Raw genomic sequence first — 26,495 nt, forward strand, 5'->3', positions numbered from 1 at the left:
GTTTTTTTTTAAAAAGTGGAGGGCGAAGAAAGAAAATCCTGGTGTCATTCCCACCTTTTAAAAGCCATTTAGAAAAAAGATGAATTTACCAAATTCTGAGTACCAAATACTCCCAATCTGGAAAGAATCAGACTGAGAATGACTAAGCTCCTTTGGACAACATCAAACAATACACCTGCCTACCATCACGCAACGTCACAGGATTTCAGCAGAAGCAAGACAAATTGCTAGACCTTGTTGTTTTCAGGGCTTCAAGCTAAGTTTGGATCATAGGCCCATGTGATTCATTCCTCAGTGGAGTACACCCTTGACCCTTGCACAGGACACAAATCTCACAGCAGCAATGAACCCAAGTAACCTACAAAACTACATAGAGTTCTAGGGGTGTTTACACCTCCCTACCCCGCTCCAGAACAATACATGGACCTTGAAACTCTAGGTCAAAGGGGAAAAAAAAGTAGGAGTATGTCAAGGAGAATTCACCTATACTGTATGAGAGCTAGCCATGTTAATCTCGGCAGCTACGCCAACACATTACTACAAAAAAGAATTAAGGTTTTATTCAAAAATAAAAAATAAACCCTATCTGAAATGTAATCTAAGAAAAAGGATAAAATACATAAGCATTTTTGCTAAAGAAATAACATTTAAAAACAATAATTCAGCAACACAAACGTGAAGTTGAGGTGACAAAACAATAAAAAATGATTTTAAAAGAAAAATTGCAGAACTAAGAAAACAAATTGAGGCCAAATTAACATCAGGCCAGTACAACTATCCATGAATGAAATAGACCTAATTTAGCTATTATTATTATTAAATATTGGTTAAAAATACCCCTATTCGTTATAGCAAAAACTAAACAATAAAAAAATAAAACACGTATAAAACCCATTAAAGCAAAACCCCCAAAACAAAATTAATAATTACAAAAACTCACCTTATATCCTTCTCTCTAGACATAATTATCTATTTATTTAATTTCATGGTTTGTGAAGTATTCTGTTTCTCCCTCCACTGTCACCCGCTCCCCCTTTCTTCCCAGCAGTTTTTCTTTAAAGTTACTAAATGACTTAACTAATACAATTCTTTTTTATATCCCATACCAGTGCTATCCCTTTTACCAGTGCTATTCAAAACAGTAACTACTGGTCACATGTGGCTATTTACATTTAAATTAATTAAAGTTAAGTACAATTTAGTTCCTCAGTCTCACTGGCCACATTTCAAATACATGTGGCTTAGTAGCTACTTTATTGGCTCACACAAATATAGAACATTTTCATCATCACAGAAAGTTCTGTTGGACATTGCTATCTTGTGCCATATGATATGAAATTATTATTGGATATTTTACATGTTCACTCTTACTAAAAAAAGTATTTCTTCTTCCACCTCTTGGTAATCGTGATAAGCTAAAGGAAAAATTCAACTGATGAAGACGTTGAGTGTGATTTCTTTGTTTACCCCAGAGTACCCACAAGACTAGATAAACTTTTTTCCTGCATTATCCCTCTAGCTTGGGGAACCATAAGAGAGAGGAGGACCAGGGGGTCAAATTATTAGCAACTGATTTTATGTCATTCTGTAATAGGGCAAAGAAAAGTCAAATGGTTTAGCCAAAGTTAGGGGGCTAAATCAATAAGGCTAAACCAAACAATAAACAGGAAAAAAGTTGTCTTATGAATTCAGTTCCCTTTATACTACTCTAAAAAGGAAAGGCGTTCTGATGCCACCTTTTTTCCTTATCATAATTCAGTTTACTGCATTGTTACTATAAACTGTTGAGTTTTAAAGGACTAAAGCATATGATTAGGATTAAGCTGTTAATTCATAACTTTGGTCTACCTCAAGGTATGCTTAATTAAGAGTACAACAACACAATTTGAATTCATTTGAACTCAGTTTATTAAGAATTTTTGTCAATATGCATCATATGACACTTTTTGGAGAAGGCAAAAAGGCAGATAAATGATAGGTAGTTTAGTTCCAAAACCGAAGTGTTTGACAATTACTTTTGAAGTGGGACCCCGTCTACTTATGATTCTGACAGAGCTAATAAAGTCAGTCATTGCTTTCAGAAAACTTACAATCTGAAGCTAATATGCCTAGAGGAATTAGAAGGAATCTTTTTGATTATGTAATCTAGACTTTTGGCAGACTTTTCCCATAAAAGTCCATTTAGTAAATGTTTTCAGCTTTTAAAGCCATAAGTCTTTGTTGCAGTTGTTCAACTCTGGTTGTAGCACAAAAAGGAGTCACAGACAACACATAACTGAATGGCTATGCCTTTGTTCCAGTAAAACTTTATTTACAAAAATAAGGAGCAGGACAGATTTGAGCCATAGGATGTAGTTTGCACATCCTTGGTTTAATTCAGTCATTTAATATCAGAAACTTTTCATAACTAAGAAGTAGACTTTGAGTCTATGCTTGTGTAGCTCCACTGATGCCCAGGCAGCCCAGGTTTCTCTTTACATTAAATGCAAATCTCTTTCCTTTTAATCAACACCTTTAGTTTGTTTTGTTTTTTGTTTGTTTGTTTTTGTAGCCACACAAAACAGTCTACTCCTTTTTGTGACAGCTCTTCAGAGAGTAAAAGCTGTTTTTCATTTGTCTTCTCTATTTTAGGCTGTTAATAATGCTTCCAGTTTTTAAATAGTGTATGTTTTTTTCTTATTATCCTGGTCATTTTCCACTGCAGATGCTTCAGTTGGTGTGAATCTGGTTACCACATGACATTGTTACTTCATTGGCCAACTCTTTTTCATGTCCATTGCCATTGAAACTTGTCTCCCCATCCTTACACTGGTATAGTTGTTTTCGTTTCTGTGTTTCTTTGCTTTGTTTTATTTAGGAATGGAAGTGTGGCTCTTTATCCCCGTTAGATGTCAGCATGTTCAATTTCAGTTTCTCAAGTTTCTTATTCTGTCTTTAATGCAGTTGCTGTTTCCTTCTCACTTCATTTAAGCCACAAATTCCATAAGCATGCCTTGCATATATTTCCGCAATAACAGTATTGACTAGAATAGTTGTAAAAATAATGAAACAGGAACATGGAATTCAAAGTGGTCAAGTCCCATAGTGGCTACCTAGCTGAGCCACTAGATGGCAGTAGTTAACTTAAGTGTCTTTTACAGTATTGATTTGACAGGCTCTCCTATATGTTCGTCAATGGATTCTAATATTTTCTTTCTTCTTGGCTGATTTTAATTGAACAAAAAGAAGTTTGCTACTACTTCTTACTTGTATTTCCTCTCAGAGTAGTCAGGTCTCAGATTCTGGTCTGATTATTTTTATGTGATAAACTTAGAAAAGTCATCTGTAATTCCTTTTGAAGATAATTGTTCTTTTAAAGTTTTAAACTAAATATACATAATTTAAGTAGAGTTTTGTATGACGAATAAAATAGGGATTTTCATTTAGTTCAAAACATATTATTTCTATTGTCTCGTGCAAAGTTTTTCTCTAAGCTTTTCAATTTCCTAGCCAGTCGTTATTCTTTTAATAAAAACGTGCTTGATTTTATAGTAATTTTTCTAAGCAAAATATATAATGATTATTTGTTTAGTGTCTTAACTATCCAAAATAGAATAAAAAATTCCTGAACAGGCAAAATAGATGACAAGAAGTCTGTACACCATAACCTTAGAGTAATTCCTCAGGCTATGACTTGGATCTTAAATTCCCATTTAGACATAGTTCCAATAACCTTAGTTTTTAGGTTTTTAATACCACAAATGATTAAAGGTAACATGTGAAAGGGATATGGAGTAAAATTACATTAAGAAAAACTATAGGAAACATGTTAACCATATTAAGTGAGATGACTATTACACATAATTAAATGAAAAAAGCAAATTTTAAAATAGACCTAGGTTCAAATTTGATGTGAACTTGAGCAATTTAATCCATCTACTTCACTTTCCTCGTCTGACATAAGGACAGTGAGCCTAAATTCATAATCCTGAGGTAATGATGAAATTTTTAAATGTTTGTCTAGTGTTTAGCATGTGTTCAGCACTCAGTAACCATTACCTCGAAATTATTAACTTCAGTTTTTGTGCTTGATTTTCAGAGTTAATTCTAATGTTACTGTTTATGATTGTTAATGCAAATTGGACTTATCTAGTTCTTCAAGGCTGTTCCTTGTCTCTGAATTGAGAGAAAAGAGTTAACTAAAGAAGTACTAGGAAAAAGAGATTCTGGTTAAGCATTTCTTTCTAGAATACAGTACAGTAAGTACCACTTTTACCACTTAGCCAGTTGTCATAGTAACTAAAAATATTTATTTTTTTAATACCATAAGAAATCCAGTGATACTCTTAAAGAGACTTAAAAGAAAGAGACTCCATGTATACATATATTTTCTAATATGGACAGTTTTTAGAACAAGAATATCTTTGATTGCTGAACAGTAGCTAACTGTTCTAAAAGCTATTTAGATGAATTCTACCCAGTGTTGAGATCAATATCAAAGATTCTGTTCTTACGTTAGAACTTCAGGTATACAAAACTCTCTTAAAAGCTTTTAGAGACTTATGGTAAAAAAAAAAAAAGATTTTAAATGAAAGCTTTTGGTTCTGATTTGTTTTTAGTTTAATTAAATGATATTTACTCAGTCTCTGAAAGGTAGAAGGATGTCCTTTTTAATCTGTTGCTAGTAATGTTACTGCTCCTTACTTGCTATATACTATCTTGAACTTTTAATGTGGTTCTTCTTTAAGAAAACCATTCTTTCCCTTCTCAAAATACCTCTGCCAGGAAAAGAAGGAAAGAAATTATTCTTGCTATTATATAGTAAGTAAAGTATATAACAGGTAAGTTCCAAAGAAAATATAGATGGGTAATAAAAATTCCCCAGATTTTACCTTTTTATTTAAAAAAAAAAAAAAAAAGAAATGAGATCACATGTAGTTATATTTTCCCCTTGACAAATTAGCAAATTTAAAATGAGAATAATTAGACCTGGCAAAATTTGATGAAATAGTCAGTCATACCCAGGAGCCTTTTAAATAATAATTTGGTCCATATACATTAAAAACATTCATTTTTAATTGATTATTCTACTTCACGACTCTTTCCAAAGAAAGAAAACCAAAATGCAGTTAAGAGTTTTATATTCAAAATGTTCTTTTAGGCATTTTTAATAATAACATGAAATTAGAAATGGTCAACACATAGGCAAACAGTGAAAATGTGGCTGGTATATATGGTGAAATATATTGTCCTTACAATGAAGACAAAGAAAGACAGACATGCAATACTCCTATGACAAGTTCTCGGGAAACCTAAATCTTATCAAGCCTCTAACTCTAACAACCAGTTTACAGGAAATACATAGAACAAAGGAACATGTTAAATGTCATGAGATAGATTCAATCAGTAAAAAAGAAAAAAATTTAAAAGACATAAGGGGAACTCATGGATAAAAGAAATGCCAACCAGTTCAAATGAGTTTTATTTGGCTCTTGATTTGAACAAACTGAAACTATTTATGAGATAATTGGGAAATATGAAAACTAAATATATATTTAATGGTGTTAAGGAATTATTAATGTTTTCAGTATGGTAAGGGTATTGTGATTGACATACATATTAATTTATAATATTTGATGCTTAGATTTGTTTTGGTGTGATCCTAAGTTGGGTGAGGTGGTAGTGAGGGGCTTTAGAGATAGCAAGATCGGCGTTGGCCATGTGTTGATAAGTGTTGAAGCCAGGTTGTGGGTACATAGAGCTTCATTTTCTTATCCTCTCTACTTTGTGTGTATTTGGAAATACCCACAATAAAATGTTTAAAAAAACCGAACTTGAATACAAGAAATTTTTATGTTATTGTAAATGAAAAAGAGCATGATATATATGAGTATATTTCAGCTGTGGTTTCTTAAATACAGAGGAAAAAAAAACACAAGAAAATTAACAAAATGTTAGCAGTGGCTGCTTTTAGGTTGTGAGATTATGCATGAGTTTTCATAATAAAGTTTTATTGTATATGTAAATTTAAATGCTTGCCAATTTTTTTATAGTGAGCACTTTTAAATTGTATTTATTTTAGTGAATGGTTCCAAATTCAAATGGTATAAGAAGATATACATACAGTGAAACTAGCTCTACCCTTCATTTCTCAGTCAACCAGTTACTTCCAGAAATTACCAGTTTTATCTATTTCTTGTATATCCATCTGGAAGATGTGTATATTATTTATTTAAGCGTGCAAATTGTAATGCACCATACGCTATTTTGTTGTTTCCATTTACCAATTTATCTTGGAGATTGAGCCATTTGTATACCTCAGAGCACTTCCTCATTCTTTCACAGCTTCTTAGCTAGTCCCTTTGGATGGATAAACAATACTGAAATGATTAACCTTGCATGAATGTCAGTTTACACATAAGCAGATTTATTTATAGAAAGAATCACTAGTTGTGGAAATGCTACGTCAAATTTTATGTATATTTGTGATTTTGATAATAGTTTTCAAATTCCTTTACATATAGTGTATGTAGGCACAGTATAATAAGAACTGATAGGTTTTATTTGCATTGCTCTTGGTGTAAGTGTGATTTGAGGATCTTTTCACTTAAGTTAAGAGCTATTTTCATTTCCTCTTTTGTGAACTCTCTGGTCATAGCTTTTGCCTCTTTTCCAACTGAGTTATCAAATAATTTTCGTAATAATTTATAGGAGCACATTATGCATTTTGGAAGTTAGCCTTTTGTCTGTAATATACATTACCAAGATTTTCCCCCAGTTTGTCTTTTAATTTTTAATGTTGTATTTTGGTTCTTTAACACAACAATTTTTTAAAAAAATTTTATTGTTAAATTGATCTATTCTTTTGAGTTGTGTGCTTTTGCCTTCCTTGAGATTTAAAATTTTTATTTCTGTTTTACACTTAAATATTTGATGTATCTAGACTGTCTCCTCATCAGTATGAGGCTCAGGTCTGCTTCGATTTGGTTTCCAAATGGCTACCAAGATGCCCCACAGCATCTTTTTCCCACTGACTTGAAATGTCATCTTTATCATATTCTAAGTACTCGTGCGTTCAGTGTGTGTGTGTTACTGGCCTCTCCGTTCTGGTCCATGAATTTATCTGTTTACATTCCAGCACCTTATTAAATAATAGTTTTAATTATTGTGTCTTCATAATATATTTTTAAATCCTCTGGAAATTGTCCTTCCTCACACTTAGAATTTTCCTGGCACTTCTTAGTTCTTTATTTTTCAATATTAACTGTCAAATCAGCTTCTCTAGTTCAATGAAAAAATTATTTTGGTATTTCTATTGTTATGGCCTTAAATTTAAAGGTTAACTTAGGGAACTTTGACTTTTTAATGCTGTCATCATATCCTCTCAATCCATGATCATGGTATGCCCTTCTGTGTGTTGGATTCTTTTGTTTCCCTTAGTAGCGTTTACATGTTTTTTTAATTTAGATGTTGCTCCATTTCTTATAAAGTTTATTTCTAGATTTTTCTTTATTGATATTATAAGAAATCAATATACTAGAGCTCATCTCCTTTCCTATTTACCAGTAGAAAATACTGCCTTTTCTTGCATTTTATCTTTTGATTATTGTTTGTATAGATAAAGGCTAAAATATTGTGTGCATGTATATATTTATTTGTGTCCACTCATCGTTTTAAATTCACTTATTTATATCACTTATTTTAGTAGTTTTTCAGTTGATATTCTTAGATTTTTTAGAATGTAATGATTATAAAGTCACACCATCTACAGATAACTCTTCTTTCTAATTCTAATTTTTTTATATTAATATAGTACATTTAATTAGAAAAATTATTTAGATAGATGGATTTTGAAATAATACATGCCCCTTTTATTTATCCTTGAATAGTATCCTCTTAGTAAATACAGTTAGGCTTCTTGAAGCAGTATATATTATGAACTCCTCAGTAAACTTTTAAGGATATTTAATGTTACTTTTCAAAAAATCAGTTTCTAAAATATAAGATATTTACATTGAAATAAATATTTTTATTAATGAAATTTAAATATTGAGACATTTTTAATTGCTTTTTCCTTTTTCATCAGGATCAAATGGCTATTGCATGTGGGTCACGAGCTCATTTGAAAAAGGACTCTATTGCTCAGGTGAGACTTTCATTAACTGGATAGATCAGTAGTTTTTTCCTTTTTTACATATACATTAGCGTGAAATAAGCTTTCATGTTTAATCTCATAAAAATGAGATTCCTCTCAAAAGAAAAGAAAATAACTTTCTTTTTGGAAAGTTTTTGAAGGACTAGCACATTTAAGAATTGATTTTTTTTTAACGAGTATACAATAAGAATGTAGACTTTGACTTTGGATGCAAGCAGCTCTTTTTGATATATTTTTTTAAGACACACAGAGTCTCCTTTCAGTTATGATATATGGCAAACTTTTCTAAATGATTCATTTTGAACCTATCAGTTTTTCCATATTGGCACACTTCAGTATTATATTTTGGGTTTCATTCAAAGTTAAAAGTTTTTTTTTTTAACTTTGTTCATCTTAGAAAAACACTACACCTTAAAATTTGACAAGTTGTAATTGCCCTTTTTAGAATATTAAAAAAGAAAATCACTGAAGACAATAAATTGTTCATTTTGTAATTTATAGATTAGGCTAGAAAAGCTGGAGTAACTTGAAGGAATAAATATTAAAGAATTATTCTATACTATGTTTTTTTTAATTAAAAAAAATTTACCATTGACATAACAATATTATATTAGTTTTAGGTGTACAATGTAGTGATTCGGCAATGGTTTTTTTTAATTTTAATTATTTTTTTACTTAGAGATGGAAGCCTAGTGTATCAAGCCCAGTAATTATCCATTATTTTCTTACTATTCCTCTACTAGAGTAGTCAAATAGATCAAGAATAAAGCTGTATTTTTCAGTACAAGGTCATAATTATCTCAGGAGGTGTTTTTTTGTTTGTTTTGTTTTTTTAATGCATATTGCTAGGCCAGTTCCAGACACACTGAATCATACTCTGGCCATGGGACCAGGAGCCTGCATTTTTAACAATTTCCTTATGCATACCAGAGTTTGAGAACCAGTGGAATAAAAGATTGAACTTTTCCCTCAATGATTCTGAAGTAAAATATTAAGAAATTTTAATTTTTTTCAAGATAAACTGATGGCAAAGTCATAAAACCTTAAGGATTATGCTTAAATGTGGAAACCTACACTCTCCTTTTTTAAGAAATAAATTATTTAACATCTTCAGCATCTAGTCCAGTATTCTATATCTCTATGGACTTTCATTGGTATTTGAAAAAAATTAATCTATTAACCATAGAGAATATCATATTTTTAGAAATTTAAAACAAAGAATTTAGAGATTAGCTAGTCCAACTTCATCATTTTACTGATACATGAGAGATAAAAGAAATATATGTCCAAGATATTCAGCACATTAGTTATAATTATAAAATACTAAAAAGTATGAAATACTAAATTCCAACACTAGAAAATATATTTTCTCTGCATGAAATACCATGCAGACAATAAAATAGATGAAAATGGAAACTATATAACATGGGAAAATACCTAAAATAGTAGGTCATATAAAAAAAGTATGGTATTATAAATACAGTATAATTATATAAAAATATCTATGCAAATAGTAGCACTTAATGAAAATAGACTGATATTAATTTAATGGTTTTGTCAGTAAATTTTTTTCCTTTTTAAAACTAATAATGGGGGAGGAAGGATAATCTGCTTGGTGAAGGATAAAGCAAGGTTGGAGAAATAGGAAGCAGTGATTAAGAAGGTATTGAAGTAATCAATGCAAGAGATAGTTGGGACCTGTGTTTATTGTGAGTGGCAATAGAAAGGAACTGTTTTTTTGGTTCTATTTTTAATGCTGTAAATTCTTTTCACTTAGAACTATTGAAAACTCTGACTCTTTCCTAGAATAGTATTTAAATGAGACTGTGCTATGGTCTAAATCTTTTACCCAGTTCTGGTTTTTGTCAGACATCAAGGGCTCTATCCCAGGGTCTGCGTGTTTATAATTAACATTTTCATGTCTATCCATTCCTCCTTCTCTAAAACTAAGTGATTGATTTAGTGCGTTTGGATCCCACAGGATTGGCTGCTACTCTTTTATTCTTATATAAAGAAAGAATAAACTGATCCACTGACTAGAGATCAGCAGTTGTCTGCTGCAGATGCTATGTACAGCTGCTGCTCAGTAGGCTTGTAGTTCAAGTCTAGATGCTTTCATTGAACCCTATGTGACTTGTAGAAGGTTCTCTCCAAGAGACAACACACACATCTGCCACATGGCCTAGAAACCGCAGCATGACCTTCCATTTCCAAGCCACTTGGGTTCTGTCTTAACGTGTCATCGGTAATATAAACCTTTGTATGGTGGGCAGTGAAAAAGTTATAAAAGAATTAATAATCAAGATAATAAACAGCTACTTCAGTAGCTTAAATGCATAGTTCTTAGACTTATCTTTCCTACATAGCTGTATACACATTCTCACTTAACCCTGTTCTATTGCTCTCTTGGAAGATGAACGTGATACAGCACTGATGGGTCTTTTAGCATCCTTTAATGTGTTCATATTCCCATTTGTTCTGTATAACAGATGTAACGATAGTGTTTGTTATCTGGATTTTCTTGAATTTATCACTCTTAAAAGAGTCAAAATAGAATTCATTACTATCTATTTGACATCTTTAGATTTTCTTTGACAAGTCTTTGCTTAAGTCTTGAGACTTCTTTGAACTTTTTATTTTAAGATAATGAAATTACCAGTCAGCTTTAAATTTCACCTGAATGTCTTATTTGTTTCATAAACAGAGAGGTTATTGTTAATATTGAAGTAGTAAATTTTTTCTTCAGGTTTTTAAACATCTACTTGAGAAGTTCATGTTATTCTGTGATTTTGTTAGCTTTATTTAACTGTATATCCTATAATATATTTTAGATGTCTTCTAAATTTTAAGACATTTTTCCAAGTTTTTAAAATTAAAAATTCTCCTTTTTCTAGTTTATCATCTTATGCATTTAAATATGTTACAAATCAAATAAGTTAAGGTATCCATGTGAACTCCACATTTCTAGTTTTTTAAAAATAGCCGTTATCCTACAACAAACAAAATTCTATCAACAGCCAAGCAAAAGCAGTCATGAATCTTTTTATTTTATAACTATAAAGCTCATTTATCATATTAAAAATCGTTCAAGGAGAATATAGGTATTATTTTTTCTACCTTTTAATTTTTATTTTTCTATCTTTCAATTTCTATTTGTTCCTTTCCTAAGCATAAATGCTCTTTTGGAGGTTTAATCAGTCAACCAGTATTTATTGGAAGTATTTTACATGGAAGGCACTGAGCCAGCTGTTGTGAGATTCCCAAAGTATATTAAGATGAGGTTTCTGCCCTATCTACTTAGAGAGGTAAGATATATTTACATCAAAACATAACTAGCGATTCTAGGTGATAAATGGGAAGTGTTAGATCCTTTCAAAAAGTTTGTTTTGCATACTGTATCGATAAGTATTTTATTTTTCTGCCCCTTTTTGCCCTATTTAATACACAAGTGAAATTGTGGTCAGAAGGTTAAAGTGAGTTTTCAAGCTTTCTTCCTTTATTAAAAACATTTATTGAGTTCCTGTTACTTCCTATGCCAAACACTTGGTTAATCTCAGTTAATCCTTAAAATAACTATGTGAGGTAGGCATTTTCGTTCCCATTCGATAGATGCGGAGAGTGGAAATAACTTGCTCACGGTCACCCTGCTAATTATTATGGAACCAGGATTTGAGTATAGGTCCGCTTAGTGTAGTAGTTTTGTTTCTACTCATATCGTGTTAACAGTGTTGAGTCATGGTTCTGTTCCATGATGACAGAAAAAGCTGTGTGAATGAAGAATGATACTAAAGATGGCAATAATGAAAAACAAAAGCCAAAAGGAGGAAGGGGCCTTTATTTACTAGAATGAGATATTAAATATTCTGCATAGACTCTACTGGCCATGTGTAATGTATCTTTCCATGGGTCTATTCACCTTAATTATAGAAAATTTAAAGAGATCCTGTCTTTTTAAATTCTAAATAGGAAAGTCTTGAATAAAATGATAATTAATGATCTATTATTATAATGTTTTAAAGTTTGGAGTGTTAATAATGGAATGTTATGTTCTGCTATTACTAAAAATAAAATTAATCACTAATACCAATAGTGAATACTCAGGATTAAAGACTACTTAAGTTTAATATTCAAAGTGTTAAAGAACTTAATCATTAAAATCTGTTATATAAGATATGTGTCGTACCTAATTAGAGAGACTGGGTTTTTATTTCAAATTCCTTGTTAGTTTCTAACTTTTGTGACATTATGCTATACCTCTTTTATCAGTATTTTCATTAGCTAAGTATTGAACTTGAAGTTCAAATCTTACTGTTTTGTTTTTCAAGATATTCTGGTAACTCACCTTTTTGAAACTGAAATATATTTGAGGCAAAGAGGCACAAAATGTGTAGGTGAATGAGATGTTCTCCTTGCTCATAGCAGCCCAAAACTGCTATGCTGTGCTTCTTCTGGGAGACCGAAGCTCTGACCTCACACTGGCACCGTGGTTCTTGTCTGATGCAATTCCCAGAGAATGAGTTACTACTTCTTTACTGCCTCTGCATTGCTCTGAGCAGACAGCATCTTCACGATTTCTATTAATATACTGTGCCAGTGCAGCTAATGGAACCAGTGGTGTTTTATATAAGATCTACCCAGCCAATTAAATATTGATTGCGGTTGTCTACAGCCAGGTATTTTCAATGTCTCCTTTACAGATAAATGGAAAAGTCATTTATATTGTCTTTGTTTCAGCGTTCTTACTTCCGTACTCTTCTCATGTATGGATTCCACTTTCTGGTGTGGTTTCTTTGTGTCAAAGGAATCAGGGACACACAGTGTGGGTTCAAATTATTAACTCGAGAAGCAGCTTCACGGACGTTTTCATCTCTACACATTGAACGATGGTAGGTTCCTAACTGGAATGTATCGGGTATATCTTATTATACAGCAATTTTCCCAAGTAATGAGAAGCAGCCCTGTATCCTCGTAATGAACATCCGGGTTTAAACAAAATTGACACTTATATATGTAAACTGAATCTGTGCCTTTATACTTTTACTGGGTTGAGTCTTACTTTGAAAATCTCAAACCAAACATCAGGTATAAAATTATGAATTCACCTTAATTATGGACAGTGTAAATTGAAAGGTCTGAAAACATCCTGTTTCCTTAAGCTTCCTTTTTTTCTTTGAGGAAAAAAGAAAAAGCTCAGAAATATCAAAGCAAAAGAGGGCGCCCACTTTCTCTCCTGTGCTTCCTTTTGCAGGAGTAAGTTCTCCTTCCTGCCCAAGACCAATCCTTTGACTTCTACATCCCTTCCACCTTCTTTTTAAATTAATTAATTAATTAATTGATTGATTTTTTTAGGCGAGGCAACCCTTGGTTGACCTCTCAGATTGCAAGGACCTTGTCAGCTTACAATCCCTTATTTTTTTATTTTTTACACCTGCAGCACCTAGTCTTCCTAGGTGGTCTCCCATCCAAGTATTAATGAGGCCTGACCCTGCTTAGCTTCCGAGATCAGTCAGGATCGGGCTTGTTCAGGGTGACATGGCCATATGCTCCTTCCACCCTCTACCTAATCATGTTTGCTTATTTTCTTCTTATACAGTTTTTTCTCTCAACTTCAACATCTTTCCCATCAGTTTTTAAAACAAGTTTAAATTTCTCTTGCCATTAAAAAGAAAACTCTCCATTGCTCCCCCACCAACACCCCTCTAGCTCTAGCTGATCTTTTCCTGAGAGACTGGTGGGTGTTCACTGTCTCCATTTTCTCATTCACACTTACTCCTCACCCCACCTTATGTGGGTTTTCCTTCATCACTCCATCTAAACATCTGGTTACCCTCAAGTTATTAAATTCAGTAGTCATATTTATTATGACCATGCATTGTCTTAATTAATCTTTCAGCAGCATTCGATACTTCTCAGCTCTCTGTCCTGAAATATGCTGTTCCCTCGGCATATCTGTATCCCCAACCTCTCCTGAGCTCTCGACCTGTGAATACCACTGTCGCTCAGAAGCTTGAAGCCTTGTGCTCAGCCCCGGCATCCCCCACAGCTCTTCCACATAACCAGTGCATGAGCAAGGCCTATGGATTTTAGCTTTTATGTCCCTCCATTTCTCTTCAGCTTACCACCGACATCCAGGACATCATCATTTCCTGTGCTGCAGCTCAAGGGATCTTTTCAAAAATTAAAAGTGATAAATCAAATGCACCTCTTCTGCTTAACAATCCTTCAGTGGCTTCCCATGGCCTTGAGAGGTACACTAATGTGCAATATCAGTGTTGATTGCCTAGTGTGGCCCACCTGAGTCTCCACATGCGGATTCTTTCCTTCTCACCACCCCCTTCTCAGCTTCTCCTATCCTTCAGGTCATCCTTAGGACAGCCAGCCCTCACTCTCCAAACTAGATTAGATACCCCTACTTGTAGACTGTTGCAGTACTGTAGGCCTTTCTTTGTAGCCCTATCACATACGTAGGTTTTTCTTATTTGTGTAATGTTTCTCTTTATTAAAATATAAGCTCCACAAAAGCTAGACGATTTTGCTTACTGGAATATTCCACTATCTAATAGAGTACCTGGCACATCATAGGTACTCAATAAATATTGTTGAAAAAATTAATACTTAGTGTTAGTCATGGGTTCTCTGTGAATTCTGTTCATGGTGGGAATGTTCTTTTTTATAGTCTCTCAACTTTCACGAATCAATTTGCAAAGATCTGTTATTTCCCTAGAAATAGATATCATATACCCCCCAATAACTTTAGAGAAACTGTAGTTTCAGAATTAAAATTATCATTTAAATGTGTTTTTTAGTCTTTTTTATGTAGGTTAAAACATCTAAACTAATGTATATTGGTCTTCAAATTAAGATATGTGTTTCTATTACGTTGAAGACTAAAATATAGTGATAGTTAATGAACTCCAAAATCAGAGAATCTAACTTAAGAAGCCACTTTGGAAGTAAAGCCTCTCTGCATTAAATATTTCTCAATTAGCTATTACGTCCAGTACTAGGGTCAAAAACTAGTTTCTTTCTAGTTTGAAAGGAAGGATTTACAAGTGAAAAACATTAGAGTCAGGATTGATAACTTAAAAATCTTCAAGGATTCTTGTCAGGATTGTTCTAGGGCAGGATCAACCTGTAGAAATATAAGACATGAATGCAAGCTATATATGTAATTTTAAATTTCCTAGTAAGCCATATTAAAAAAGTAAAACAGATGAAATTCATTTCTGTATTTTATTTAACATAATATAAAAATATTGTCATTTCACAATGCATTCAGTATGAAGAAAAGTTGAGATATTTTACATTCTTTATACTATATCTTCAAATTACAGTACATCTCAGTTCAGACTAGCAACATTTCAAGTGCCCAGTAGCCACGTGTAACTAGTGGCTACTGCATTGGACAACACAGTTCTAGGGTATTATGGTTTTCTTTTTTTAACTTACAGAACATTTTTTCTTTTTTTCTTCCTTAAATGTTATGTCCAGGTACATGCCCTTTTTTTAAATAATTTTTTTTTTCGATTACAGCTTATATATGATGTTATATTGGTTTCAGGTGTATAACATAGTGATTAGATATTTATGTAACTTTTGAAGTGATCACCCTGATAAATCTAGTACCCATCTGATACCATGCATATTTATTACAGTATTATTGTCTATATTCGTATGCTATACTTTACATCCCTGTAACTGTTTTATAACTACCAATTTGTGATTAATTCTTTCCACCTTGTCACTCACTTCCAACCCCACTCCCATCTGGCAACCATCAAAATCTTCTCTGTATCTATGAGTTTGTTTCTGTTTTATTTGTTCCTTTATTTGTTTCCTTAGGTTAACACATGTAAATGAAATAATAGGCTATTTGTCTTCCTCTATCTGACTTATTTCACTTAGCATAATACCCTTTAGGTCCATCCACGTTGTCGCAGATGACAAGATTTCATTCTTTTTTATAGCTGAGTAATATTCCCTTGTACATATGTACTACTTTGTTTTTATTCATTCACCTGTTGATGGACACTTAGGTTGCTTCCATATCTTGGCTACTGTAAATTCTACAGTGAACATATGGATTCACATGTCCCTTCAAAGTCGTGTTTTGGGTTTCTTTGGATAAATACGCAGAAGTGGGATAACTGGGTCCTTCTTTGTCTCTTGTTACAGCCTTTGTTTTAAAGTCTATTTTGTCCAGTGTAAATATTGCCACCCCATACTTTTGTTTGTTTCCATTTTCATGAACTATCTTTTCTATCCCCTCACCCTCAGTCTATGTGTCTTGTGATCAGAAGTGAGTCTCTCGTAGGCAGCATATGTAAGGGTTTTGTTTTCTTATCCATTCAGTCACCCTATCTTTTGATGAGAGCTTTTAATCTATTTTCATTTAAAGTAATTGTTGCTAGATATGTAGTTATTGCTGTTTTATTATTCATATTTCTGATCTTTTTTTTCCTCCTCTTTTTAAAGAAGTCCCTTTAACATTTCTTATAATACTGCTTTGGTGTTAATGAACTCTTTTAGCTCTTTCTTTTCTGGGAAGCTCTTTATCTGTCCTTTGATTCTGAATGATAGCTTTGCTGGGTAATCTTGGTTGTAAGTTCTTGCTTTTTATCACTTGGAATATTTCATGCCAGTCTTGTCTGGCTTGCAAAGTTTCTGTGGAGAAATAAGCTAACATTCTTATGGGAGCTCCCTTGTAGGTAACTGCTTTTCTCTTGCTACTTATAAAGAGTCTCTTTTTGTCTTTAACTTTTGACATTTTAATTTTGATGTGTCTTGGTGTGGGCCTAATTGAGTTCATTTTTTTTTTTTTTTTCCATGTTTGAGACTCTGTGCTTCCTTGGTTTGTATGTTTATTTCCTTTAGCCAGGTTAGGAAAGTTTTCAGTCATTATTTCATCAAATACATTCTCAATTTCTTGCTTTCTCTCTTCTTTTGGTACCCATATGATGCGAATTTTGGTATGCTTGATGTCCCAGAGGCCCCTTAAATTATCCTTATTTTTTTGGTTTTCATTTATTTATTTATTCATTCATTCATTCATTCATTTATTTATGCTGTTTTGATTGTGTGTTTTCTGTTACCTTCTCTTCTAAATCACAGATTCGATACTGAATCTGTGAAGAAATGAAGAATGTATTCTTCATTTCTTACTGGTTCTTTTTTATGTTTTCTATCTCCATTTTTATATTTCCTTTCTCTTTGTTGAAGTTCTCACGGAGATCATTGAGCATCCTCATAACCAGCTTTTAGGACTCTGCATCTGGTAGATTGCTTGTCTCCATTTTGTTTCATCCTTTTTCTGACACTTTGTTCTGTTCTTTCATTTGGGACATGTTTTCTCCCCATTTTGGCTGCCTACTTGTGTTTGTTTTTTCGTATTAGGAAGGGCTGCTATATCTCCCAGACTTAGTAGAGTAGCCTTATGTATTAGGTATCCTATGGGGCCCAGTGGCACAGTCTCCCTGGTCACATGAGCTGGGTGCTCCAGGTGTGCCCCTTGTGTGTACCCTCCTTTGTAGTTGAGTCTTGGTTGCTGTTGTCACATCAGTAGGAAGGATTGACTCTCAGGTTGATTGATTGTGAGGACTGGCTGTGACTACATTGGAGGAGCTGTTGTGCAAGGGCTGACCCTGTGGAGCAAGATGGACTTTAGTGGGACTCTGGTGCCTGCTGAGTCTCCCCTTTGGATGTTTCATTTGCAAAAGTGCTTGAGGGATGCTCTGATACCATCTGAAGCTGACCATTGGATGTGTTGGTCTAAGGCCTCTGAGTAGGGCCTCTGGTGCAAACTGAGGTTAGCCGCTGCCTATGGCCTGCCCGAGGCCACTTGGTATGAGCTACAAAGTGACCTGAAGATGATTGCCACTTTTGCTGGCCTTGGAGATGCCTGGGAAAGGCGAAACTACAAAGTGAGGCTAGCTGCCACTAGTACCAGGCTGGGGGCTGCTCAGAAAGAGGTATATGGGGCACACCAAGGCCTAATGCTGCCTATTTGTGGTTTGAGAACCTTTGGGAGATTTTAGGAAAGTCTATAGCATGAGCCAAGACAGGCTGTTTGTAAGCCACTGGAAGCATCATGGGTGGGCCTGAAAGTTGGATGGCATGGGGTCTCAGGGAATCACTAGGGCGGAGTGAATGGTATTAGCCAGGTTGATGGATACTCGGACTTGGAGCCTACCTGCACTTACAGGTGGGGTGTGGGGATGGTGGGAGGGCTCAACAAAGCAACAGTGGTTTTTGTCCTACTTCTCTCTTGAAGAAAGCCACCCCTCCAGCCCTCGCCCTGAAGCCAGACAATTCATTTCCTCCCATATGTCCCTGGCACCTTTTGAGCTGCTGCCCTAGCACTGGAGCTCAGAGCGAGTGAGTCCGTCAGCGAGTGAGTTCATGTGCAGGCCCTTTAAGAGGAACACCTGGGACTCCTGCAGCTCTCCATTTCACTCAGCCACAACCTCCACTGTTTTCATAGTCAGAAGTTGTGGAGTCTTCTCCTCCCGGCACTGGAACCCTGGGCTGGAGAGCCTGATGTAAGGCTGGGACCTCTCCGCCCTCAGTGGAGACCTCTGCAGCTGCCATATCCCTGCTCATTTTTAACAACCACTTGTGGGTGTAGGACCAGCCCATTTGTGTCCTTAGTTGTAGGACTCCTGCTCATCTAGACTTCAGGTGATTTTCAATGACAGTTGTTCTGTAGTTTAGTTGTAACTTTGATGTGGTCATGAGAGGAGGTGAGCTCAGCATTTACCTATCTTGACTGGAAGCTGTGCATACCTTTTAAATTTTTTATTTTGGAGTTGATTGACTTAATATTGACCTGACTTAAAAATCTAGCCTCTCTTATCTCTCTTTAGGGTCCAATTATGTTGATTTTGTACTTTAAAGGAGAACCACCAAATATGCATGTATCAACTTGATTAGCAGTATACCCTTCACTGTAGTCATGTTTCATCAGTGGTTTTCATTTAAATGCCTCTGTTCTTGCACTTTAAATCAAGAAAAACTAAAGAAAAAATATATTTTTTCTCATGCAGCATAAGTTATAGAAACAAAGTTTGGCATGTACTTATTTCCATGTGAGTGTCACCTTAGACTTGTTTCTTACAAGATTTATTGTAAAGATTTGTTGAAGTTTTTCTCATAACTTTCAGAAAATCCAAGTATAGTTTCTAGGTATTAGAAAACATCAAGGATTATAGTTGAAGTTAAAACACTGTAGGCATCTCTTTTATTCAGAATTAGAGACGTGAGTATGGGTAATGTTAGATATATATATATATGACATAATGTTAAATATAAATACATAATGTCCATCCTCACAACTGTACCTTACCTAAAGTCTTCCTATTTAATGTTAAGGTATAATTTGACCCAATTTATAGTAATTTTAAAAATGAATTTTTTGAAATGTACTTTCTTCTGATGAATGCTTTCTATTTTTAATCAGTGTTATACATATTAATAATTTAAAGTCAGTTCCATAACTGACAAAATACAGTTGCCCCACCTTCCTCCTTCCTCAATTCCTACTCCCTAATTATAGCTACTTTTAACTCTTTACTGTTTCTTTGTGGTATTTGTTTTCACATTCAAAATAATGAGTCTAAACAGCTATTTCTCTATTATTCAGTTTTAGATAGTACTTTCCAAAATAGGAAATCAATGGATATGTACTTAGTTCTCTTAAACTTCTGTACACTCTCCACACTTATTCTTTCAATACTATTTTAAAATAATTTTTGGTTAGATCAGTATTGATTATTAAAGCTGCATAAAGATAGTCACATTTGAGCCACAGGGTGCAATGTGGATATTACCTTTCTTGTTAGAGTACTTTTTGTTTTCCTAAAGATAACTATCTGGAGTTTTTTGCTTACATTATTATGCTATGGATCTGTCACATACTTATGCTCACACTGTCAGGAGTATGAATTCTTGGAGACATCCTGCTGACTGTCACCTTTTTGGTTTTTTGGCCTCCTGTGCAGACACAGCCCCCACTTCCTTTTCCTTGGTTTATACCTCTATTAGAGTAGGACATGTCCTCTATTAAACTTTGTAAAAATATGAGAAAGAAACTGAGATGTTGCATGTGAAAAAGTATCTTTATTCTCCTCTCACATTCGTCAAAAAGTTAGCTGGAGAAAAAAATATAGGTTGGAATCACTTTTTTTTAGGATTTTGAAAGCGTTGCTCTCTTTGTCTTCAGCATTCAGTGGTTCTGCGAAGTTCAGTTCCCGTGGATAACCTGAATCTTGATTTCTTGTGTACAGTATGTTGTTTCTGTCCCCACCTTTGGAAGCTTTCTCCATGGTGTTTTGAAATATCATGAGTCAGGAATTTAACATGGCTCTCTTTTACGTGTTTTGTTGAGTACTTAATAGGCTATCTAAATCTGTCCTTCACTTCTGAGAAATGTCCTTTAATCATTTCTTTGACAATTCCTCTCCCTCTTTTCTGTTCTCTTAGGAAACAGATGTGGAACATCTTTACTGAGCCTGTAATTTTATCTTCTCACCTTTGTTCTATTTTTCTTCTATTGAGGAGATTTCCTCAGTTTTACCATTTGAATTTTTATTTCTGCTCTCAGATTTTTAATTTTCTAAAATTTTTTGATTTCCAGTATTAATTTTTTAAAATCTATTCTTGTTTTTTGACTAGTATTTTCCACTGCTTCTCTTGATGTCTCATTTAAAACTGACATTTTCTACTTTTCCTATATTGTTTCTGTCACTCCAGTTTTTTTATGTTCCTTTTTATTGTTAAAGTCTATCCTCAGATGTCTTTAGTGTGGTACTAAAAAGCTCATCAGAAGCTGTATGCATGATCAAAGCCTCTGATTTACTAGTAGATTTCACTACAGATTAAATAGTAAGGCCATTTTGTATGGGAAACTCCCAACTGTCATTGTCTTTTAGGCTGTCTTTTTCACGAAAGTAGAATCCTTTGTTCTCCTGCTTAGGAGGTGTGACCCATTTGGAGGAAAGGAAAACCTCATGCAGATTTTCCATGAGCCCTCCTGTTTGCGGCCCCACCTGCACCCTACTTGTAGATGTCCTTTGCGTCCTCTGATGCCTTAGCTTTCGTGGGGCTTTCTGGTAGCCATTACCTGCCTCTAGGCTTCTCCCACTGCCACTTTCTGCTTTTCAGAGTTACTGCTTGTCTAGTTCCTTTCTTAACTTTCAGAAAAAGTTTTTTATTACTGTCATTTTGTATTTTTATTCCATCATTGCTGTTTTAATTTTAGTTGGATTTCAGGAGGGAACTGTAGGGTAAGTATGTGGCTGCTTTGTTTAGCAGGGTCTCAGCATGCTCTTTGTTCTCCAGGAATGTATCTGTCCATGAGGTAATTAACTACACCAGGAACTGAATGGCAAAAGAAAACGTGGTGGCTCAGCCCTCCCACATTTGCCAGAACACGTGAAAGCATCTTAGTTTGAGACTAACCCTTATACTGCTTCTCTGTAATAGCATAAAGTTCTACCCAGAAGTCCTTGGAATTTTAATTATAATGTTTGCTATTGTAACAGATTTCTCTCTTATAATATGGTGATGTGAACTGCAATTTTTAAAAAATAAACATGTCTTCTAAAATTTTTAAGGAAAGAAGGATATAATAAAAATAATAGTTTGGAAAATGAATTGTCCTTTTAGTTTTTTTTAATATAAAGTAATATCAATTAATCAGTGTTATTTCCTCCACTCCATTTCATTCATCCGTATGTTGTATTGTGTCTTTGATAAATAACTATTACTGATATCCTTAGAAAAATACGAAATCTTGTTCAGATTATTGAATATTATTAGAACTGAGCCCACTAGGTAATTTTTTGTTTTTGTGTTAAAGGAGAGAGTTAACAGTCAAGCACCAGACTTAATATTCACATTATTTCTTTCTCTCATGAGTGTCACAATTCTAGTTAACAGAAGTTTTACATAGTCCTTTTAAAAACACAACACTTTTGTAGATGCTTTTATCTTAAGTAAATATTAGGATAAGAAAAAGTATTAAGTGTTTTAAAAAATTGTTTTCATATTGAATTATCCAAATACTTGGGATTTAAACGAGTTGCATAACGCATGCTGATGGTAGTTTGGCCAAGAGGACAAAGCTCCAAAATTCAAGTTGTCTGGAACCAAGGAAATCAAATAGAAGTGGGTTTTAGACATTTTCTTGTCTGCGCTACTATTTTAAAACCAAGCACTGGAAGTTTGAAGTGTGTTTCATGCAGTCTAGAAAGTGGGGCCTTAATGAACTCAGGGATGAAACCAAACAGTAAAGGACTTGAGCGCTTAAGTTAAAAGAGCACGAAGAGTATAGCACAGGTGGGGTGCTTCTCTTTTTGAGCTCAGTGCAGGTGAAAGGAAGCAGCTGGTTGAGAGTATTTTGTAAGCAGAATTCAGAAAAACTTCTAAGTCAGGATTCAAAACTTTAAAGAGAACAGATTTGACCTAAACCAAGAGGCAGACTGAAGAGGAGCTTTGGGTTGAAGGAAGGATGAACTGGGAATTAAGACTAGAGAGGATTTTTAAGAGTGTATGTAAAAACGAGACAATATATCTAAATGCAATGTACGTATGTAGTTATTTTCAAAGGGCACTTCAGACTAGTCTAAACTGGCTTCATTTCCAATAGCTACCGATACTGGATTGTCCAGTTTGGCACGGGGAAATGAAGAGGAAAAGGCAGGCAGGCCCTAAATACCCTGTATTTAGAAAAGAAACCTTGATCCTTTGGTGTTAGAAGAATGTAATCAAGCAACTCTAAAATGACTGAGAACATTCTGTCCCAGAGTTTCTCCGAGTTCTGTTTTATCAGCTCTCTAAATCAGTTGAAAATGCTATCAATTCTGTACCTCAAGCTAGTTAAAGCCAGGATTAAAAACCATCAGTCATGAAAATTTCCAAAATTAAATTTTCTCTTAGAGCCCAAGAGGCCATTTTTACCTCTGGGAATTTCTGAGTTATGATAGAGACACCATATTTCTCATTTAGATATTGTGCAGTGACACACCAAATTATTTTATTTGCCTTGAAGCTCTTGAACTGTTTAGCTTCTATTTGATATTATGTGAATCTGACCTTCAGTTTTATAATGTAAACTTTATATCTGCCATTTAAGTTTCTTTAAAACATGCCAAGGTAGAGATTTAATTACACTATTTATCTTTTTAAAAATAAATACCAGTATGTTTTCTATTTCAGGGCATTTGATGTAGAACTGCTTTACATAGCACAATTCTTTAAAATTCCAATAGCAGAAATTGCTGTCAATTGGACTGAAATTGAAGGTGAGTATATTGTTTGTGTTACAGCTGATCTTAACTGGGGGATGGAAGGAGACATGAGATAGTACAGTCATCCAATAAAGTCAGCTGGCGTTAATGGTCATCTTTCCACCTTTCCCCAATCAGGCCTTCAGCTGTCTCGATTCTGAGAGGCAGTTCCACAGAGCATACTGCCTACTAATCCCTTCCACCCAGCAGCTGCCTTACTGCCGTCTATATTTTTCAGCCTTGGGGTCTTCAGTAGACCTACCACGCTGCCCAAGAAATTCAGTAAAACTTGCTACAGTGGACAACAGCATGGTGGTCTGAGGCTAGAAGTTAGGTTGACAGTCTTTCGAGTTAAACTTTATTGTTTTTGCCATGTTTTTAGTATTATTTCAGTAGTCAGTGAGTATCAATTGGGTACCTACAAACCATTATGCAAAGCTAAATAAGGAATTTTTACTCCAAATGTCCATAGACCATTCAGAAATAATTTATTACTGGTATCTGTACATATATCCAAAAATGGAAAGATCTCTAAGATACAATAATGTGAAATTTATCCTAATTCTTGAAAATTTCTGTTCAGAAAAGCTAGACAGCTCTGGCTGTGTGGAATTTAAAATATATTCTAGCCTTCTCTTTTGCTTACCTTAGAATGGTCTTAAATTCACAGTACAGTCACCTCTGCCCAAGGTGAGCATGGCTTCCCCCTGGCGTCATTGTTGCAGTAAGCCGTGAATTGCTCCGTAACCCCAATTGTTTAGGGACAGAAAAAGGTTAAGAACCAGCATGGAAATCCTATAAGCTATATAGTCTAGAACGAATTCCAGCCTCTTAGAGTCTTACTGACTCACTGAGTTTACAGAAAGAATCTCCACAGTAGCAGCCTCGATTGAAGGAGATTGGGAAGCAGGAAAGAAGACTGCTCAGACTGTCATGATCAGCTCTGTCCACCTGTCTCCACTGATCTATGCCCAGGGTAGACTCCATGGGAAGTTGAAGTGGGGAACAGTTAAAATGTATTTGTATTTATATCGTTTGCTCATTTGTATTACAGAAATAGTTGTGCCTAATACGAATTATGGGTACCTCAAATTCCTTATTTGCTTCTGGAATGAAGATAATATTTTCCCCTGATCAATAATACAGAATAAGGTTAATATTGACAGAGTTCTGTGATGGTAATGAAATTTTAAACCTTGCTTCTGACAGATGTTCATTTATGTGCAGGTATAGGACAAGTAATAGTTGTAAGGATCCACTGTGACATGTGGATCAGACATTCGATTAGATTGGTATTCCTGTTTAGCCTTGGACAAAGAAAGAGGTCTGGACGAAATTGTCTTAAGTCTGATCATAGGCTGTACTTTTCACCATGAAGACTGAATTCATATGTAAAAATAATCTTATTTATCTTTATGCTGCGTCTTCAGTTGCTTTGTATGTATTATTTTTTATTAACCAGGACTCAAAAGAGTATTCTGTGTATTGGTCCTTCCCAGAACCCTCAGCCGTGCGCAGTCAGTCACTCCTCCCTATAATAGGACTATCTGAACTTTTCAATTTCGATCTTCCCAGGTTTCATTTCACTTCAGGATGTTTCGTTTTTGTTGTTTTTAGTGAAACCACTCACTTCAACATCAAAGATGTTTAATTCTTTTGTAATGACTTAAATAAAATTAAGGTGGATGTGTTAATTAACATGATATGGTAATCATATCACAGTGTATATCAAATCATTACATTGTACACTTTAAATGTATTTCAGGTTTGTCAGATATACCACAGTAAAGCTGAGGAAAAAGTAAAATGAGAAAGAAGTCAGAGCAGTTGGCCTTAAATAGGGAAATTGTCAGTGATTAGCATTGTGGTCTTGGCCATGTCACTTTACCACCTGGCACCCCCGTTACCTGACCTGTAAAATTGTGGGGGTGGTGAGGAGGCTCTTCCTGTCTTACTAAAAAGATAATTTCAAGGGGCAAAATCACGGAATATGAGATATTAAAACGTGCTCAAGGAGTTGGAGTTTTTTAGTCAGCGGGGCTTGGAGCGCTGCCACTTGGCCACCACAGGACCAGAAGGTGGCCAAGCTAAGGTGGTATTTGTTTTAGCTGATTGAGTCTTTGGTAGAATTAGAATAAAAATTAGGTTTTTGTCTTAGAGTTCTTATCGCATGAATAATCTTCACTCGTATTATATGTAGATATGTACTTGATTCTCTGTAGTACATATGAGACTGAAAAATAGTGTGTAAAACATGAAAATTGGTCCCCCCAAATCATTTTTAAGTGTATAGATGGAATTAAATGTTTAACAGATATACGTACATGAATACATACATGCATAAATGATATAAATAAAACTAAGATGACTAGAAGCTCTCAAAGGTCATGTAGACTGAATTCTAAAATACAATTTTAAACTGACATATTTTCTCCCGTTTAAGTTAATTTATTTTTAATGATTTTTGAATTTCAGGTTCTAAATTAGTTCCATTTTGGAGCTGGCTTCAAATGGGCAAAGACCTACTTTTTATACGACTCCGATATATGACTGGTGCCTGGAGGCTTGAACAAACCAGGAAAATGAATTAGGTTGTTTGCCATCTTTAATTGTATTCTTATGTATCAGTGTAACATTATTTCATTTGAATTAAAATTTTAAATAAAGCTGGGATAAACCTATGCCATTGTCTGCCTTTTGATAATTTTAAAGAATAAACTGCCATAAATAAAAATTTTTATACCTCTTTTGGACAAAAAAATTCAGATGTTTTTAACAAAAGTCAGATTTTCTTTTGCTACCAATTTTGTTTATTTAGATTAATTTTCACTAACTGATTCTGAGAAATTTTTAAACAAGACAGAAGTAATCTTAAAGTGCCTTGCATAATTCTCGTGAACTTAAATATAAACCACAGTGTTCAGGGATTTAAAAATAAAGTCAACATATGTTTAAAAATTATGAATTTATATATTAAAGGATTTAGGCTCAGTCATAAAGGTATCCACTCCTTCATATAGTCTCATTTATCTCCTTCGTAACTTTACATATGAGTACAGTACTTATCTCCTTCCCTC

The 26,495-nt window shown here is 34.2% G+C and overlaps 1 protein-coding gene across 3 annotated transcripts in view; it reads left to right on the forward strand.

Moving 5' to 3' along the window:
* Positions 1-26,099, forward strand: part of ALG5 (ALG5, dolichyl-phosphate beta-glucosyltransferase) — a 39,768-nt gene extending 13,669 nt beyond the window's left edge. For 2 of the 3 annotated variants that reach the window (XM_025049536.1, XM_006915809.3), the window contains exons 7-10: positions 8,066-8,125; positions 12,869-13,020; positions 23,348-23,433; positions 25,894-26,096. In XM_025049536.1, coding sequence (XP_024905304.1) covers positions 8,066-8,125; positions 12,869-13,020; positions 23,348-23,433; positions 25,894-26,009 — 414 coding nt within the window. In that variant the 3' untranslated portion in view covers positions 26,010-26,096. Of the gene's footprint in view, positions 1-8,065; positions 8,126-12,868; positions 13,021-23,347; positions 23,434-25,893 lie in introns of all 3 variants that reach the window. The other variant, XM_006915808.2, reaches the window with a different exon arrangement.
* The last annotated feature ends 396 nt before the right edge of the window (positions 26,100-26,495 follow it).

The sequence above is a fragment of the Pteropus alecto genome, unplaced genomic scaffold (assembly GCF_000325575.1).
Source record: "Pteropus alecto unplaced genomic scaffold, ASM32557v1 scaffold16, whole genome shotgun sequence".
Taxonomy (NCBI): domain Eukaryota; kingdom Metazoa; phylum Chordata; class Mammalia; order Chiroptera; family Pteropodidae; genus Pteropus; species Pteropus alecto.